General features: G+C 39.6%; 1 protein-coding gene across 1 annotated transcript in view; it reads left to right on the top strand.

The window, feature by feature from the left end:
- WDR72 (WD repeat domain 72) overlaps positions 1 to 21,104 on the top strand; it is a 186,610-nt gene that overhangs the window by 43,292 nt on the left and 122,214 nt on the right. Inside the window, exon 13 of the mRNA XM_075007021.1 lies at positions 13,092 to 13,297. Within this exon, the coding sequence (XP_074863122.1) occupies positions 13,092 to 13,297 (206 nt within the window). The remainder of the gene's footprint in view (positions 1 to 13,091; positions 13,298 to 21,104) is intronic.

Genomic DNA, 21,104 nt, shown 5'->3' on the forward strand with positions numbered 1-21,104 from the left:
TAGAAGTCAGCTCCCTCTCGGCTAAGGTTGTAGAACAGACTTCCTCGCCCTTGTCATTGGCCTCAGTATCTCTGGGTTAAAAGGGTTGAATTTGGCTTGATGCTTCCTCCTGCAGCTAACCAAATAGCGCTCCCAGCGTCTTATTCATTGCCCACCAAAGTCAGTGGAAGGACTGCTGTTGATTTCAGTGGGTACTGGATTAGGAAGTTTCCCAAGTGTTTGTGATTTTTGGCCCAAGTGACAGGAAGAGAAATAACATAAGTTAGTGATTTATAAAATTTAGGCATATGAACTCTGTGCACTGAGTTGAACCCTGTTCTTTAGCAAAGCTTAGAAGGCAGTAGAGTACCTTTCAGGAAAACTTGACAGAGGAATTATTGTTTTTGAATCCAGTATTATATCACTCTTCAGAAATATTTTCTCAAAAATTATAGTATCATTAACCTGATCAATCCTTTGACAAAGAAAAATGGTGATTCCGCTTTTCATAATGACATTGATTGACAATCTGTTTTAATTAAATAATATTAATGCTTATAAGGGAATTGAAACCCTTATAAAACCAAGTTTTAACACCTCTTCCAGTACTCAGGAGGAAATAATTTAGAAGATATTACTGAAACTGTCAGAAGTGTATCCAGGTAAACTCACTTATTAATTGACTACATTTTTGTGCCTAGGTAATTATTAAAGGCAGTCATAATTCCATCACTGTAACCCTTCTGTCCTTGCAAATGTTAGTGATTTACAGTCTTCCTCAGGATCTCTTTCTCTCTTTCTCTCTCTCTCTTTGTTTTCATTTTTCTTCTCTCTTTCTCCTTCTTCTCTCTTTCTGTTTGTCTTCAGGTCATCGGTCAGAATTAGATTTGAGTGGGTGAGTATGGCCTAGCTGATAAATCCAGCAGTTGCTTTTTAAATGCTGGGGGCTATAATGTATCTGGGGTCAAGGTCATAGTGGTCACTGCCTTTTTTAAAATACATTCTGTATAGCCTAAAGGTCTGGACTTCTGCAAAGCTTAGTTGTGAGTTGCTCAGTATATCTGGTGTCTTTTTATAGACACATATAATATAAAATTACATAATGTTCTTTTTTCTAGCTACTTCTACATGCAGCAGTAAAACACATTTGGAGGCAAAATATCTGTATATTCATAGTTTTTGTATAAAATTCATTTAAAATCTTTTTTGTTAATAAGTTTGATACATCTAGGGCACCTGGTTAGAATTCCAAGTCAATTTATATATTTGCTGGAGCAAGATTCAGTAACTGTGAAATGGTTTTGTTAGAAAGGGGCACCAGGTCGATCTCTATGCAGTTCATGTGAACAAAGGAATGAACTTCATCTGTAACTGATGATAAATGATAAATCTTCAAAAGTGCCAAGTGGCCAAGTTCCATGATAGATGTTACTTGATTGAAGTGGGTATCCAGTTGTTTTAGTGAACTCTGATTTAAAGATTTTTGGATAATAAACAACAATATAAACTTCTAACAAAGTAACTCTTTAGTGCTATGTGTTAGAGAAAAATGCATTAAGAGCTGTGGTCATGTGACATTTTCAAATACATAAAATGACCTACAGCAAATAGCATTGTGGGTTTTTTCTAAAACATTGGTGTAAAATTTCTCCACCGCTTTAATTTTAGTTTAGCCGTCCCCAGATTCAAAATTTAAAAAGTCCAGAGTTTCTCTCGTACACAGTCATTCCCTCCCACCCTCCACCAGTCGTCTCATTTGAGGATTCAGCTACAGTGTAATATTGGTAGCCGTGTTATCTACATCAGCTATTGAAAGGCTTATTTTAACCTTAAAAATGAAATTTTCAAATTATTTCCATAAATGCCCCCAATAAAATTTGCCTTAGTATCTGTCTGCTCACACAAAAAGGCAAAACATACTTTATTTTCATCTATATTACTTGTGAATTTTAACACCAGAATCCAAAATGATATTTCTACACCATATCACAGGGAGCTTTCTCATCTGTTGTAGTACCAAATCATTAATTAACAGTTGATAAGCTATAGTTCAAATTGTATTAAGTGTCCTGTTGCATCCCTAGGAGGAGTTAATTGAGGTCTGAAATTCTTACCTCTCCCCTGAAGGGAGTTCTTCATATTTAGGGAGAAAAAAAAAACCTCTAGTGATTTAGCTATTCTTTTCCTCAAGGATAGTGGTTTGACCTTCAACATCAGTAGTCAAGTCAGAAACCATGTGGGGTGAGGTCTTGATTTTTGTCATAGTTGGTAAAAATGTATGTTTTAAGAGCTGTGCTTCTTTGTAGAAAAGGAAAAATTTGCAGGGAGAGTTAACACAGCTTTGCGTTATTGAACCAACACAAGATAACTTCTTGGGCCCAGAGCACCAGAGTCCTGCAAAGGTGCAATGAAACATTGAATGATTTCATTTTTTCTGTGGTAGATAGAAAGCAACTCAACCCAGAAAGTCAGACTATTGTAGAGGTGAAATGCAACACATTGTGATAAAATGCACAGTGGAAAGTTGCTGACTTAATGGGGTTCTTCTAATTATTTTATCCTATGGCTTGAATCCATTTTGAAGAGAAAATGCTGACTAGTATACATTAAATACACACAAAATCTACTGGTATCTGTTGAACTGGCAACTCATAATAGTTCATAAAGGGGAATACACCTGGTTTTTTTTGGAAACGACATAAGTTTGGGCAGCCATTTTGTTAAAATTTGACATGCTTTTGCAGTTTTCATGATAAGCTATGTTTTGTGCTGACAAGCCCAAGTGCAATCCTAGCTTGCACTAGATAATTAAAATGGTTATCTGGCTGTGTAACTTTGACTGTGACATAGTTGACATGGTTCAATAATTGTTCAGTAGTAAAAGCTACTGGAGCTTGGACAAATCCTTGAGCATCAGAAGAAAACAACAACATTGTCTTTTGCCTATGCCAAGGAAGCTCTGGTCTCCAGGAGGATCTATTCTCTTTAACCTCCCTGTCCAGGAAGTTACAATATCAAAATGTGACCTTTGTCCTTTAAAATATACTTCTAATAACAGTTTTATTTGAAATAATTAAAATACAACTATATGCTAGGTATGTTATTGGGAGGGAGACATGGAAGAACCCTCTGCCTATAGAAATTGCAGCTTGTCTGTGGTCTAATTATTTTATTGTGTTACTTTTACATGTACATATTATAGTAATGCCCAGTGTTCAGTCAGGACTCAAGTCTGATTGTGATGGGTCCTGCACAGTCATAAACAGGAGACAACGGTCCATTCAGCCCAATATTTGGGCTTCCAATAGTGGCTGGGACCAGATGCTTAAAAGGTATTGAACGTACCAGAGGAGTTCATGAAGTGATCCAGCCTGTCACCCAGCCCTAGAGCATGGCAGTCAGAAATGAACACCCAGAGCACGAAATGGGTCTTTGACCATCTTGGCTAATAGATATTGATGGACCTATCCTCCATCCTTCCTTAACTCTTGTACGAACCCTGTCATCCTCTTGGCCTTCACACCATTCCCTAGAATGGAATTTCACTGGTTTATTATGTGCTGTATGAAGATGTACTGCCTTATGCTTGTTTTAAACTGTTGTGAAGAGTTTAAAGATTAGTTAGGCTTAAAATTAAGAGTCAGAGTCTCTTCCCTGATTTGGTCCCTTTGCTATGGCTATGTCTAGATTGTAGGCTTCTGTTAGGAGCCCAAAGGTCTCCCAACAGAAGTCCGGGAGCCTTCTGCCGACATCCTAGTCATCCTCATTCCACGAGGAAAAAGGGATGTGTCTGTAGAGGTGGTTTTCCTGACATTTGGCCCCATGTAGAATTGCAGGCAGGAGGTATGCAAATGTGTTGCGCAGTTTGCGTATCTTTTGCCCACAGATCTTTTCAATCTAGAAGTAGCATCTAGGTGGTACAAAGGGAACAGAAGCTGTCTGCTGCTTCAGTGTAGAATCTAGAGTTCAGCAGTGGCTGGGGAAGTGTACTGCAATGCTTTATTTTTAAGCCAGTCTATGTGCAAATCATTGCAGGGTATTACAAAAAGGTAGCTTGTGTTGCAGCTCTCCTACTAGTATGGTTCTTCCTGTAGCTGGAGGATATTCATGGAGGAACCAGCTGGCAACATTTTCACAAGAATCATAGTGTATTTTGGGGACTAAGTCATTTATGTCAGCAGTGTTCCCCTTCAACAGTTGAACCACCTGATTAAGATCTCCAGTGCAGTTGTGTGGCTAGGTATGGTGCCTCTTGCTACTATAGTGACACAAATAGTAAGGTTTTTTTTTGAAAACAGGTGCTAAATACATTTCCACTGTCTTTATAGCTTGATAGTAGATTCATAGTTTGCAAGATGGTTTTGATGAAGAAGCTAAAGCTGCTGAGTTAGTCTGACTCACTGTGGCTTGATAACTCCAGCAGGATATGAGAAGTAGTGTGAGATCCTCTGGTCAAACACAACAGCCATATGTGGGCAGGAAGTTTCTAATCCTTCATTAAAGCAAAGAAATAGCTAAACATAGGGGGGAAACTTAAGTGGAAAATTACATTCTGTTGTTCTGACCAGTAAACTCAAACCTCAGTTTGTAACAGGATATGTAGACTTCACCTGAAGACAAGTAGGAAAAACACAAATAAAGTTAATACCAAGAAAAATTTTCGTTCCTCTAGGTCACTCTTGCTAGGTTCTAAAGCTCAACTGAGTCACCAAGTCATTTCCGTGTCAAAATATTGAGAACGATTTTTCAATACTTTAGCTGTGATAGAAAATATAAAGCAATGATGATATGATAGGCCGTGTAACATCAATGAATACCCACCATGTGACACTATAATGCAGTGTAGTGTCCCTGTAAGTTGGAGAGGATCAGAAGACCCCTTCCGGGAATGCTGGTGTGAGCACAAGCTCAGATGCTTGGGAAACTGGAAAGTGAAGTTGATCCTGGGGAGTTAGCATTCAGAAAGAAGCTTCCAGGACATGATGACTTTAAAGGACTGGTATTAGGAGCTCCGTAATATAGGGTGAGGCAGGGCTCCACTCTCTCTTGGCCAGCCAGGAGAAACATTCGGAAGGAAGGGAGTAGGAACACTGGTTTCCCTGTCAGAATAGGGTGCCTTCAGACAAAGGAACAAAGCTTGAACCATCTACTGAGCAGAATAAGGTATCTGTGGATGGCAGGAGTGTTGGAGGTGTGTATGAACTATGAGGATACTACTGTGGATGTTGGGTTTGGGACACTGAGGACTGTTTGTATTATTTTGAGTTACTGATCTAGTTTGGGGTCAGCTGGTTGTAGCCCTGAGAAAAGTTATAGGATGCTCCCTCAGATCCACAGAGTGAGAGAGAGAAGGTCTCGTGGGCACATATGACGAATAGCAACTCTACCACCCGCATGATAATATGCATGCCATCCCCCACTAGAAATTTACCATTCAGTAAGAGTAAAGCCCTGGGAAGTTCACTGACAGAACTAACACCAAGAGACCCAATTTGTACTACTTGGTCCAAAAGAAGAATAAGATGTAGCAACAATCCCCAGTTGGTGGTCCAAAGCTGCCCAGGAGAGTGAAATACTCCACTCCTGTCTATTCATGAGGTCTGGTTGCCATGGTCACAGCTTCAAAAAGGTAGGAATTTTCTTACCTCTTTCTCGTGTACTTGGGGTTTGTTAGGAGTTTTTTAATATTTCTTTTTCTGTTCAGAGATATTTTTATTCCCTTCTACATGTGATTGAGTTCCCCAGATAAAATTCTTTGAAGATAATTTACTTTATAAAATATTTATATTGATCACTGTTATTATGCTGCCTGTTTGCTCTTTCTGATGTTTTTGTTTTTATTTTTTAATGGAGGCAATACATATGTTGCTTTCCCCCATCTCCCCTTCTCCCTCCTCCTGAAATGCTAGAGAGACTGGAAATAGAAAAAGGCATGTTCCTTATTCCCCTATTGGTTAAAATGGACTTGTTGGATTCTCAAATTAACTGAATTTTGTTTGTTTTATTAAATAATATTCACCCAGGCTATGTGTACACTACAGAGATCTTTGGAAAGAAGCCCTTCCGGAAGATCTCTTCCGAAAGAACTTCTTTCAAAAGAGTGCATCCACACACAAAAAGCAGATCAAAAGATTGATTTGCTCCTTTGAAAGAGAGTGTCCAGCCCTGGCTCTTTCAAAAGAATAGGCCAAGGATTGAAAGATCGCCTCCATGAGGACTGCTCTTTCAAATAAATAAATAAATAAATAAATAAATAAGGACCTGTGGAGTATCTACACATGTTTTCTTTTGAAAGAAGCTTTCAAAAGGGGCCACTCTTCCTGAAATGGGAAAGGAAGAGTGATTTTGAAAGGAGCACCATGTTCTTCCGATTTACTTTTGAAAGTATGCTTTTTGTGTGTTGATGCTCCATGGGATCTTTTGAAAGAGCCCTTCTTTTGAAAGAGCTTTCTCGTGTAGACACAGCCCCAGGGATTTGATCTGGAGTCCAAGTATCATGATTTCTGAGTTTCGATTCCTACCTGTGCCACTCACTCACTATATGATCTTGAGTGAGTCACATAACATCTCTGTGTTTGGGTTTCTTCAACTAGGGAAAAGCAATAAATGCATCCACCTTTATAAACTACTTTGTTATTCTTGGATATTGGACACTTCATCCAAATTCCCATTCCTCCACTCTTTCATCATCACACTGTCTTCTCCTGTCCATTTTCCTATGTCTTGTTATTCCCTCTTACCTTCTACTCTGTCAGCATGCTTCTAATAATAATAATGGTAGTCCATCGCTTCAATGATGACAAATCTGTGCAGATCATCTGTTATTGGTCTCATGGTGTGCCCTCTGGTGACTGTATAAGCCAATTCTAGAGGTGCACATTTTGCCACAAATGGTGCATGGGAAGTTTGCAATCTGTGGGTTGTGCATTGCTGATGCTCTGTGACGTCGTTCACGTGCCTCTTGTAGACACCGGCAGCGGTCTTCCTTAAATGCAATGCAGGTATTTCTGACTGTTGCACACCACTGTGTTCTGTCACTGGCGGCATCCTCAAGGTCCCTAGGTTAGATACTGCTGTACTGCATATTGGTTTTGATGGTATCCTTGTAGTGTTTCTGTGGACGACCTATATGCCGGATGCCCTGGGAAAGTTCACCATACAGAAGCTGGCGAGGGATTCTGTTGGCATCCATGCAGCTGACATGACCGGTCCAACGTAGTTGTGACTTCATAATCATCATTTCGGTGCTTGTCATCTGGGCTCTCTCGAGGACCTCAAGATTGGGCACTTTGTCTTGCCAGCAGATCTTCATGATGTTATGAAGGCAGTGCATGTGGAATGCTTTGAGCTGCTTGATGTGACGCCTATATAGTGTCCATGTTTCGCACCCATACAAAAGAGATGAGAGAACAACAGCTCTGTACACAAGCAGTTTTGTTGACATCCAGATCTTATGGTGGTTTAGAACTTTGACATGCAGACAGCCAAGTGCCTGGCTCGCTTTGGATATTCGTGCGTTGATCTCATTATCCAGTGATACATCACTGGATATGACCCTACCCAGGTATTTAAATTTCTCCACTACTTTAAGCTGTGTGCTGTCAATGGAGATACTCGGGACAGGAGCATTTGATCCAGGTGCAGGTTGATGGAGAACTTCTGTCTTTCCGAGGCTGATAGTCCGAAAAGTTGTGAGGCCTCAGCAAACTTGTTGACAATGTGCTGAAGACTGTTTTCAGTGTGAGCCATAAGGGCACAATCGTCGGCAAAGAATTCCTCAGAAAGGAGTTTCTGCACTGCCTTAGTCTTTGCATTCAGGTGACGGAGGTTAAAAAGTGAACCATCGTGCCGGTATTTCAAGTATATACCTTGGTCCAGATCTTTCATTGCACGGTTAAGGATGCATGCAAAGACCAGGTTAAATAAGACAGGAGCGAGAACACATCCTTGTTTCATGCCATTGGCGATGTTGAAGGGGGCTGATGTGGCTCCATCAGACAGTACTTCGCCTGTCATGTCATCATGGAAAAGGCATATCATCTGGACAAATTTTCTTGGGCAGCCAAGTCATATTAGAATGGTGCAAAGGGCTTCCCTGTTGATGGTATCAAACGCCTTTGTCAGATCTATGAAGACAGCATACAGGTGCATGTTCTGTGCAATGCACTTCTCTTGTATTTGTCTGACAGCAAACACCATGTTGGCTGTGATCCTGCCAGGTTGAAAACCACATTGACTTTCAGGTAGATTTCCCTCAGAAATAGTGGCTATTAGGCAGTTCAAGATGATGCGGGCAATGATCTTCCCTCCAACGGAGAGGAGGGATATGCCTCTGTAGTTTCCACATTCTGCTTTGCTGCCTTTATTCTTGAAAAGGGAGACAATAATAGCATCGCAGAGGTCCTGTGGTATGTTTTCATCCTTCCAGATGCTGATGATCACACTATGGAATGCTGCTAGTGCTGCTGGACTTGCCGCTTTATATATCTCAGCTGGTATGCCATCTTTTCCAGGAGCTTTTCCTGAACTCATCTGGCTAACAGCTTTCTTAATCTCATCTACAGTAGGTGGAAAGTCAAGATCTGTCAGGATGGGTTGTTGTGGAATTTCATTGAGGACGTTATTATTCACGGTCAATTGTCTGTTAAGGAGGTTGCTAAAGTGTTCTTGCCATCTTTCGTTGATGCCCTCTTTGTCTTTGACCAGCGTTGTGTTGTCTGATGAGAGCAATGGGGTAGTCCTTGGTTTAGAAGGTCCATAGACAGTCTTAATAGCACTAAAGAACATCTTTGAGTTGTGGGTCTCAGCATAGTGCTCAATTTCTTTGGCTTTGCTCTCCTACCAGCTGTCTTGTATCTGATGGAGGTCTTTCTGTGTTTTGCTCTGAAGGTGCTCCAAATGGTCCCATTTGGAGGCTGAGGAGTGGTCATTCTGCCATTCAATAAAGGCTTTTGTCTTTACTTCCAGTGCTGAACATATTTCTTCTTGGTTCTCATCGAACCAATCCTGATGTATTCTTTTCTTTGGTCCAAGTGATGTTATTTCTGTGTCAGTCGCTATCTGCTTGAACTAATCCCACTTTTCGGTTACAGTATCGATCAGCTGACCGTGGGATGTTAATTTGTCATCAAGACTCATCTGAAAATTGTTGAAATATTGGGCATTCTTCAATTTGGCTATGTTAAAAGCAGGTCACACATGCTTAAGGCATTTGTGCCGAGAGGGAGAGATTTAAAGTTGAAGAGACATCCTGACTAATCTGTGATCTGTCCAGCACTCTGCACCTCGCATTACTCTGGTGATCAGTACGTCTCGGATGTCTTGCCTTCTGACAATGGCATAAACGTTCAGATGCCACTGTTTAGACCTGGGGTGCATCCACACCGTTTTGTATTTATCTGCTTGTTGGAACAGAGGGTTGGTAATAGTCAGGTCGTTTTTCAGAACAAAGGCTCAAAAGGAGTACTCCACTGTTGTTCATTTTGCTTACACCATGTGGCCCGATTACTCCTTTCCAGTTCTCGTTGTCAGCCCCGACTCAGGCATTGAAATCTCCAAGTAGGAGTAGTTTGTCTGTTGCAGGTGTGGCCTTGATCAGTCTGTCGAGTTCTTCATAGAATTGTTCCTTTGAGTTGTCAGGGCGTGTTAGAGTGGGTGCATATGCACCAATGATGGTGGCATTACATTTGGCATTTAGTGGGAAGCGTAGTTTCAGCAAGCTTTCATTGATACCCACTGGAAGGTCTGGGAGTTGACGCATCAATGAGGTTTTTATTGTCAGACCGACTCCATGTATTCTATTCTCTGCTTCTAGAGATACATAAAAACCAAAAGCTGTTGTTATAATTAGGAACTGTAGCTTATAAGGACAAGCAAAACTACTCCAAGCAGCAGAACTGTTTAGAAGATACTACCTTATGATGTTGAAGACTGGGAAGGGGACATAAAGGGATACACATGATTTGCACGCTTTTTATATATGCTGGGGCCTTGTAAAAAGGTGCAGTCAGAGTCAAATCTCTTGCTCATTCAGTATGATTTTTGTATATTTGGGGTTTTTTTTTTGTTAAATTAAGCAGTTAGTTCTCCCATTTCTGCAGTCATTTGCACACTGTCTGGTATACATACAGGGAAGCATATACTGCCAGTTCGTGTTGAGCTTTATTGTGATGTTGGTGCAAAGGACAATGCTGACAGTACAGCCATTGTGAAAAAGGCCTGATGACTCTGTTAGAAGTAGGATGAGAGATTCTGACAGAGGCCAAGAGCTTCTGATGGAATGTATTGGTTTTCTGGCAGGTATGCACACACAAATGTGAATTGATTTGCATACATCTAGATGAGGACTGCTGCCTCTTTATTCCATTGCTTTTACCTCTCAGGTATTGTGAAGATGGATTAATTAATGTGTGAGAAGTGCTTGACAATATCACGATGGGACACATGCTCACATAAGTGAACAGAGAGCCTAGCTTCAGGTGTTTGTGGATAGCCTAATTGTTGGGCTGCTCTTATCCTCCCTCTTGGGTACTTTGCCAAACTTGCTGCAGTAGTTAGCCAGTACTCATGATGAACTCTGGCTCTGGCAGCTTGTGGGAAGGGATTTAATTACTTACTTTTGAAAATGAATTATTGGGCTCAAGTCTGATCAGTACTGGTAGTAACCTCTTTGAAATCAGTGGCGTCACACTGATATGAGCGTGGAATCGGGTCTTTGACTTCCCTCTGCCTAGAATTTAAAGAAAGGCTCCTTTGGCCATTTGAAAAAAAATGAAGGTGATAATATATTTGATGAAAGGGGAGGGTGGGTTTCAAAGAAATAAAATTTTCTGACAAAATGAGTTCTGTTCTTAAAAAAAAAAAATCTTATGAGATCCCTCAATCCCTGTCCAATATTTTTTACCAGCTATTACTGGTAGGATGTCTATGTTACATACTTTTATTTGGTAGCAGTGAAAGGGAAAATTTGTGCTGGATAACTGCAGGCTACAAAAAATTCAGACCTAGAAACAGAAACCATTTCACAGCAAATGGTTAGTACTTTTGAAATACCTTATGCCTTTCTTCTCTGACATTTATAGGAAACTTGCAATTTCTATCAGTGTTTCTTGTCATTTCTTCTTAGATGGGAAATATGAGGTATATACAAATATCTTATTTTAAACTAAATATGTAAATACTATATAATGTAAATTGCATTTAGAACAAGTCAGTTATCATTTAAGATCAGTTTAAACCTACATTTAATACAGCTCACAAAAACTACTTTCATAGAAACATAAAAAACCTCAAAGTCCTGAATAATCAAGTTATATTTCTTTATTTTTGGTTTAACAATATATTTTGCTTATTAAGGCTGTTTTAATTATGTGTTGCAAATAATGAGCCAAATTTACAGATTCACAATGTGTCATGTATCAGAGGGGTAGCTGTGTTAGTCTGTATCCTCAAAAACAAGAAGAAGTCCTTTGGCACTTTATAGACTAACATATGTTTTGAAGCATAAGCTTTTGTTGGCATCTGACGAAGTGGGTGTTTTTGCACGAAAGCTTATGCTGCAAAAAAAATCTGTTAGTCCGTAAGGTTCAACATGTCATGATCCTATGGCAATGTAAAGCAATTTTAAACCAGGCTTTTTTTTTTTTTTGTCCTAATATGTGGTGATTTAATGCCAAAGGAGTAGCAGAATAAAACCAGGTAGTGAATCTGGTCCAACATTTGGTGCCAATACAACCATTTTTCTGTGTGCAAATTGTTCATAATTTGATTAGTGTCCAATTGCTTTTGCATTTCTGGATTCATGGTCTCTAGGGAAATTCATACTACTTTGGATGTGTAATTCAAGTCAAAGTCCAGCCCTGTTAGATAGTTTGAGAAATGTTTCTTTGGTGGGGAGGAGAGGAGTTACTTAAAAAAATACTAAAAGCCAAATACCATTTACCTAACCCATGTGAGTTGTCCAGCTGATGTGAACTCAGTAGATGCCTGTATATGAATAGGGTTTCCACTATCTATACTGCCAGTGGTCCAATATAATATACAAGCTTTTATTTTCTTTTGTCTCTTCTGTTTCCTGATGTTCTATCTATGTATACTAATCTTGGCAATTTCTAATGGGAAGAATAAAGTTGGAAAGGAGGTTTTAATAAAGTCGTCATCATTAAGAAATAATCATTGATAGGTGCCATACAGTGCTGTGTGAGATGTGTCGTTATTCCTTATGCTTACAGAAGAAAATAGCTATGGATGTGCTTCCTTACAGCAGACAAATGTTGAATGTTAGTGGTTCATACTCTAGCTAGAAGAGAGCATGGGGAGGACTAAGGTGAGGCCAAAGAACAAAAGGAAAAATAAGATTAAAGAAAAACGTGAGAAGGAAAAGGCAAGAGACGAGACAAAGAAAATGTGTCACATGGAGAAAGAACTCTTGTCAGTCTCTGCTTCTAGATATAACAATCCAGGCACAGAGCCAGATTCCCTTGAGGCATGCAAATAGTATGGATCCAGAGACTTGGTTTTAATATTACTATCAAAATCCTGAATATAACACCACTTGATAAATATTAGCTGAATATATGTTAACATGTTGAATGTGGTGGAAAAAATGTTACTTGGAAATCTGGAAGAAAAGTTGATAAATTCCTCTTGTTGTTTGTAATCTAAAACACTAGAGGACAGCACTAAAATATTTCAGAAGTGTTCATTATTGATTACAAGGTTCATAATGCATATAGTAAATATAGGTTTTGATGTTCAAGAATAACACATGAAACATTAATCTCACCATAAAGTGAGAGGGAGAATGAAATGTTTTGAACACAGGTCAGGATAATAACATTTTTCTGTCCAGTTTTATACAGTACATGTTTTGTAAAAGCCTTCAGAATGCCTTCCTACATTCTACAATACGTCGTAAGTTCCACATAGTCTATATATAACAAATTTTCAGCAAAGATTTTGAGGAGAAAATTGTATCTGGGTATATTAGGGCAATGTAAAAATTAAGTATATTACAATAATAATTCATGTGACTGCTGACAATCTGCTGTACTTTGTACACTAAATCACACTGGATTTTAAAAAAACTTCACAAGTTCTTTTCTGTTTTCCAGGCACTCTAGAACGGCATGAAACAGATGAAATGGCAAAAGCAATTCTGACTTCCTGTGAAGATTCAGAGTGTTTAGTGACTGATTCTATACTTCCATTCTCTCAAGATACACAAAAGCATAAAAATTCAGGATACAAATCTTCCAGCTCATACAAGCTTGGTGCTTTATCCCACAATCTTACCCACATGGAAAAATCTTTGGATCAGGTAAGAATGAATAAATAGTTCACTACTTGGTAGAAATGAATGGTGGACCAAATGTCTGTACCATGTCCTAATCTCTGTCTGTGTGGGAGAGAAGGAAGCAGTGAATGCAAGACTTGTTGCAGAATTTATTTCATACTGTTCTAGGGAAGAAAGCTGGGGGAATGGAGGGGGTACGAAGTGGCAGCATATGCACAAACTCAGCAAACTGATTGGAGTGAAACCCTCTTTACCCATGGGAAAAGGCAACAGAGGGCAACGGCATTTGCACAGAAGCCTGGTGTCGGTATACTACAGTAAACCCTCAAGAGGTGTGATTTCAATTCATGCTTAACTCACATTAATGTGAGTTAAGTGCAAATCAAAACTGCCCCATCCAACCCCTGGATCCCCCAGATGGGAGATCCTGGTGCAAGCAGCTGTGTGCCCCGCACCCCCCCCCAGCTGGGAGAAGCCAGGGGCTGTGTGGCTGCCCACCCACACAACCTCTGCATAAATTGAGGGATTACTGTATTATCCGGTTCCCCTTCCCGTCATACCAGGATGACTATCACTAGAGTTTTGTTCCCATAGATTCCTTGGGTACATCTACATGAGAAGTCTCTGTCGATAGAAGTCACTATTGGAAGGAATGTCCCAGCAAAACTTCTGTCAACAGATTGTGTCTACACATAAAAGCAGATCAAAAGAGCAATCTGCTGTGTCGACAGGGAGCAGACAGATTGCCTGGCCCTTCCTTGACACAATGGCTGACTGGAAGCTCTGCAAACAGGGCTGCCCAGGGAACCAGAAGTCCTTTCTGTCAACAAAAGATCCCTGAAGTGTCTACACAGCTGTTTCGTCAACAGAACACTGAAAAGACGCATTGTACCTGAATGGGGAGAGGTATAACACTGCCGGTGGACGTGCTGGGTTTTGTAGACAAAGCTCGTTTTGCGTGTCAACGGCCTGGTTTTTCCTGACAAAAGCCCAGTTTTGCTGGGAAAAGCCCCTCACATAGACATAGCCCTATTTTTATTTGTTCCAAAACGCCCCTTCTGGGGTGTTCCAGGATGTTGGAGAATGTTTCTGTGCATATCTATTTCCAGTACCTGCTGCCTATCACAATGTGTGTGTATTCACTGCATCCTTCACATACAGCATCTTAAATGCAAGGCTTCTCTGTGGTGCAAGTTCATAACTTCTTTTTTTTAATGGGTTTGGTAATTTCATTCTTGGCAGTAGAGCAGAGCAGGTCGTACCTATTGCGTCTCATCTATCAATGTAGATCAAAAGTCTGTTCCTCAGTAGTGGGTAGCGAGAGGAGCATACAAGATATGGAAACCTGATAGCAAAATGATCTCTGTCTGCTGAACTTCCTATCTTTACTACTGCAAGTGTCTGACAGCCTTTAATCTCTGTAACAGGGGGTTCTTCTTGAGAAGTAACAGTAGAATCAGGGCCTATATCATTGATTTTTTTTCAGACTTTTTATTTAATACACTTACACATTTTAAATACATAGTTCAGTTTAGACAGGTGCCTGGTATACTCATTGTATTCATCTTTGACCTTTCACTGACCTCAGTCAGATGTCTAAAGTTCTTTTGGTGCCATTTGCTGAAAAGTCTTATTAGAGTGTAATCCTGCTGAGCATCTTGCAGGGCAGATGGTGCACTAGTAGGCCATTGACACAGCATCTGATTTTCACTATTACATGAACAGAAAGAGCTGCTTTTCCTGCTTTTTTTTGAATAATGAAAATCAAAACAAGTGATATTAGTTAACTGTGAAGCATGAAGTATTTTAACTTTCAAACTTAGTAAATATAACTCAGCTGTCATAATAAAAACTAGTGTCCCTTAAACACAAGAGAGTGATTTTTGATCTGATTATGAAATAGGTATCTTAATTAGCACATTTTGGCTGATTGTAATATTAGATAATTTGATAACTTCATTATTCAGAGCTAGGGGAGATTGTAGCCATAAACATATTTCTTAAGCAATCACTTGCAAGTTCTGTGTGTTCTGGTTTTTTCACATTTTATTTTGATGGTCAGTAATTGATTCCTTTTCTGTTGTCCACATATAAATCTGTTATTGAAAAGGAAATTATTGTTGGGTTCTCTGTCTGCCAAAAAACTTGTTTTGTATTGATTGTTTCTGATGTGTTTTAAATGGCTTGGATTTTTCCCTCTGAGATTGACAAATGGAAGGCATCCCCACCCATGAAAACCTCTGTTACCGAACAAACAGAAGGGTGTTTTGTCACTGTTGTGGCACTTCCACCCTTTAAACAGAGGATAGTTGGTACATCTGACGTAGGAAGTGCTGAAGACTACGTGGGGCTGGATTTAGGATGGGTACGTTAGATGACAGACAAGACCAGGGAGATCCCTTAGCAATGAAGATCAAGAAGGCCACAGAGGGCCAGGGAAGGTACAGAGGCTCATGGGCTCTTTTTGAAACTCATGGGAAAGAATTCCACTAGAATTCCACCAATTTCTTTTCCTGTGTTGGGGCACACCATGCCCAAACAATGGGAAGATGGAGTAGATCATCAAGAGGATGCTGTCAAAATGTTTCCTCATAGACACCCTCTGCTTTCAGGTTATACTTCTGGCTGGGAGTGATGATCTGGCCCCCTAGCTTAAAATAATTATTGCTTGCTATAAAATATCACACATTTTTAACAATACACCATTTTTTACCATCAAATAATGAATAGGACCTGTCCTGTCTTTCACAATTTTTAAAATATATATAAGTATCAACATTACAGTGTACATTTTGTCTCCATCTTTTAGCATAAGCATGTAAAAGATGCTCCAATTCAAAAGATTGGTATGAAAGATCATGAAAAGTGGCAAAGCAGGATTCCGATCCCATTTGCCTTATTCTTGCAATTAAGTCCCAGTTTCCTACGCTGAGACTATATCACATGAGAAATGCAAGCAGGATTTGGCCTTGATATTGTGTTTTAAAGACTATAGTACATTGTATTCTTAGTACTATATGATAAAAATCCCTGCAAGTTAAAGAAGGCACATTAAGCCCATGCTAGAAAGGAGGAAGGAAAAAAAAACCCTCTCAGATCATAATGTGACTTCAAAGGGTCTCTTCTATCAAAACGTTTGCCATCATGTAAATCACAGATACAAAAGATGAATGCTTTGATTTCATGGTGCTTTGGCCATTTTAATTCTTTTATTGTACTGCACGTGCCAGTGGGAGTGCCAATAACAGAAGGGTGTGACAAATGCAGTTAACACAAAATCCATATTAATGTTGTCAAATTCCCTTGATGTGTTTAAACAGGTTTTAATTATTTTCAATGTCAAAAGGCCTGAAATATATAGCTTAATAGTTCTTCAAAGAAGGCTTTACTTAATGTGTGAATGTAAAACCTCTAATAAAAATGAAACTTTTATATTGGCCTTAGTCACTGACATAGGGTATTCATCAAGTCAGCAATTTGTGTGGCAAAGTGCCATTTGAATAGTGTATTGTTAGAATACTTATGGTCCACTTGACAAGGGCTCTTGCTGTAAATAGTGCAATTTGACTCCAGCTGTTAAAGAGTGGCTTTGACAGCAGCCAAATAGAATGGAGATGCTTTACTGCACCGCAGAAAAATCAATATTGGGCTCTTGTTCATAGTAACCTGCTTTCTTCTTTTCTGCAGATTTATACAAGACTATCTAGAGTTTGTAGGTGGAAGTTTAAATAATATTTTAAAAGTGGTTTTGTTTTAGTTTCAGATTAAAACTGGCAATAAAAGTGTGGAGTTTTAGTATAAAATATGGCAGTGTTTCTAACTCTGGTGCATATTTAACCACTATTGTAATTCTATAATATTTGGACTCTCCTTTTTATATAAATGGATATTACGGTACAAAGGCATAAGTTACATAACTAATATTTCAGTAAAATTAACCTTCATTTCTACTCATATTTTGCTATCTACTACCCTTAGGATTCTTCCTGTCAGTTCTCCTAATTGTACCTTTTTAATATAGATTTCTTTGTTGTGGTGCCCATGGCAACACCATAAATGTTGACAATATGTCGTGCCATTGCAGATTCTCCTACAGCAGACTTGTGCTGGTGCTGAACAGTGTACTAGCAGTATTCAGTGACACAAGGTTGCTATGATACCTGATGGGTAGCAGCAGGTATTGAATCTCTGGTTTTTAATTACACAAGACCTCCTCATTTATTGTGCTTTTGAACTTTCATTATGATTTTAAATCACAGTTATTATTTGCAATGTGCAACTGTGTGAAAAGCTTGAAAAAATTAAAAATGCATCATATAATCATATACATATTTCCTTGTTCCATAAAAAGGGGATGTGCCTAAGAATTGTTTTCTTGGTGTTTCAGGAACTATTACTATTAACTGCTCAACTGCAATTTGTTCAATTTGCTAATATATCCATTTGGGCAAATTTACTGGTCTTTTTATTTAGTTAAGAAGCTGTGATTAGGACTTCTCATAGACCAACGTAACAAGGAAGACAAGTGTTGCTTTGAAAAGTTTGAAAAAATGAGCCAAAGTAATCCTTGATGTGACTGTTTTTAGGTCCTTGGCTCTTTGAGCTACACCAGGGATGAATTGACCCATTTTCCATAATTTAAGATTAACTGTGCATTTCTACAGATAGAATAGTGACACAAAGTTGCAGAGAGAAATGTAATTAGATAACGTGTGTGTGTGTGTGTGTGTGTGTGTGCACACGCAATGGAATGGTCATTTCACTAGGGGAGCCAAACTTTCTTTGCTTAGCCTATAGACACACTACAGTGGAAGATCAGTCTGCTCAGGGTCAATCTTCCGGGGTCTTGTTTCGTGCATGCACAAAATGGCATTTTCCAGGGTCAAAGCCTGCTTAGCCAGATGCCCCCAGCCTGTAGCAGTCATGGGATTTTTCTCCTCTCAGTGTAGGGCTCTGCATTTATCATTGTTGAATCTCATCAGATATTTTTTCCTGGCCAAATCCTCGCATTTGTTTAGGTTATTCTGGACCCTACCCCTACTTCCAGCCTATATACCTCTCCCTCAGTTATCCAGCTTAGTGTCATCTGTGATTTTGCTGAGGGTGCAATACATCTCAATCCATCTCATCATCCAAATAATTAATGGAAATGTTGAATAAAACCATCATCTGCACCAGTTCTGGGGTACTGCACTTGATAACAGCTGCCAGTTAGACATTGAGCTGTTGGTCATTACCTGTTGAGACTGAGGATTTAGCCAGCTTTCTATCTGCCTTATAGTCCATTCATCCAGGTCATACTACTTTAACCTGCTGGCAAGAGTACTGTGAGAGACCATGTCAAAATCTTTGATAAGGTCAAGGTATATCAATTCCACCAGTTTCATCATATCCACAGAGCCAGTTATCTCTTCATAGTAGGCAATTAGGTTGGTCAGGAATGGCTTGCCCTTGGTGAATCCATGTTGGTTCTTCCTGATCACCTTTTTCTCCAAGTGTTTCATAATGGTTTCCTAGAGGACCTGGTCCATGATTTTCCCAGGGACTGAGGTGAGGCTGACTGGTCCATAGTTCTCCAGATTTTCTTTCCCCCTTTAAAGATAGGCACTACATTTGCCTTTTTCCAGTCATCCAATACCTCACCCCCAATTGCTACAAGTTTTGAAAGATAATGGCCAATGGCTCTGCAATCAGCCAACTCTCTCAGCATCCTTGGATTCACTAGACTGCCCCCAAGGACTTTTGCTTTTTTTAAATAGTCCGTAACTTACTCTTTCACCGCTGAAGGCTGCTCATTTCCTCTCCATATTGTGGTGCCCAGTGAAACAGTTTGGGGAATGACCTTGTTTGTAAAGACCAATGCAAAAAAAAAAAAATGCATGGACTGCTTCAGTCTTTTCCACACCATCTCTTACTAGATTGCCTTCCCTAATCAGTAAGGATCCCACACTTTCCCTGACCACCATTTTGTTGCTAACATACATTTAGAAGCTCTTCTTGTTGTCCTCAACATCCCTTGCTAGCTTCAAATCCAGTTGGATTTTGGCTTTCCTGCTTATAGCCCAGCCTGCTCACATAATACTTTATATGCCTTCCTAGTCATCTGTCTCAATTTCCATCTCTTGTAAGCTTCCTTTTTTGTGTTGAAACTCTCTGAAGATTTCTGTGTTAAGCCAAACTGGTGTCCTGCCATATTGCTGTTCTTTCTGCACATTCAATAAGGCCTCTACCTCTACCTGATATTGTTGATAGCCCTAGTGAAATATTTTAGATCAAACTATAGTTATTCGGTACTACTGTGTGCAAGCAGCTGTACTTTTGCATTGTATTTAGTGTGTGGGAACACTCAGTATGGCAAATATTTCAGTTACCAATCTAACCTGTCTGCAGGTTCTGTTAAAAGCAACAGCTTGCTAATATTGGAGTCTCAGATGACTATTGATATCCTTCTCTTTGTTAAGAGCCTTGTATCTTGATTGTCAGACAATGGAGTAGTGTTTGCGGGTTGACAGAGATGGATGCACTCTTTGCCACAATGGACTATATTCTGCCTTCTTGATTAGTTGACAAAAATGAAATCTTTAGTAACTTTGGGCTCCTGACCCTTTAAATACTTTCCCTGGTTCATGTTCACTTAGTCTAGGAAAAATATACGTGCAGCCCCATTGCTGCTTGTATCTATTCCAAACAAAATAATTTAGGCTTTAGCAGAACTAAGCCGGTCATCTATATGAAATTAAGTATTGTTTTCCTTAGAAATTCTGCCCTCAGAACTCAGATTTGGAATGGCCCCTTACTTCGTAAACTTACACCTCCTACTGTAACCAAACATTGCTCGCTTACTATTCGGTGCCTGCTGTGAGCTGCCTAACACTCACAGTGTCTGAAAAGAAGAAATAGTGCAGGTTTTTATGTCCAAATTAGTGTGGTTTTGTACTAAACACAAAGGCCAAGTATATATGGGCAGCTTCTGTTGGAAGAACAGCCCTTTTGTCAACAAAATTCGCCAAGCGTGTACATGACTAAGGTGCTCTGTCGAGACTTTGTCGACAAAATTCAGCTGTTCAGTTGCCAGCGTTATTCCTGTTCCAATCAGGAATAATGCCTCTGACAGTGTTTTGTCAACAGAGTGCCCGTGTAGACAGTTCTATTGACAGAGCGGACTTCCAGTTCCCCAGACAGTCCTGTTTGCAGAGCTTCTGGTCAGCCATTCTGTCAAGAGAGGAGAGGGCAGTGCAGCTGCTCTCTGTCAATAAAGTGGTTTGCTTTTTTGATCTGCTTTTATGTGTACAAGCAGTCAGTTGACAGAGGTACTGCTGAGATTTCTTTGTCAACAGTAACTTCTGTCCACAGAGGCTGCCCATGTAGACATAGCCAAAGGGACCATATTCTTTGTGTGTTAATGATTTCCAGATCAGATTTGTTGAAATGGAAAATAAACAGTTGTCTCTTCTAATTCCTGGCACTGCAAACTTACCCTGGGTTTTGACAGTCTGACCTAGTTCTTTCCACGGGTTTTGTGGGGTGAAGTAAACCCTCAAATGCTTCTGTGGAGCCCAGTTGTGTTCCCATTATACCCCCATTGACATCTTTGCAGCTCTGTTAACCATCAGTGGAATTATCAGGTATCAGTGAGGGCATAATATGATGATTATTGAAGTTGCATAGATGTAGCTAGTAATGTTTTTGGGTAACAACACATTTTCTGGATCTGATCCTGTGGTCCTTCTGTATGCAAAATTTCCATTGTCTCAGTGGAAATTATATGTACAGAATGAGGTCATTAAAACCTCTGACTATGTGAAATATATACTTGGAGCACCCACAATGT

Source organism: Carettochelys insculpta, chromosome 12 (assembly GCF_033958435.1).
Source record: "Carettochelys insculpta isolate YL-2023 chromosome 12, ASM3395843v1, whole genome shotgun sequence".
NCBI lineage: Eukaryota > Metazoa > Chordata > Testudines > Carettochelyidae > Carettochelys > Carettochelys insculpta.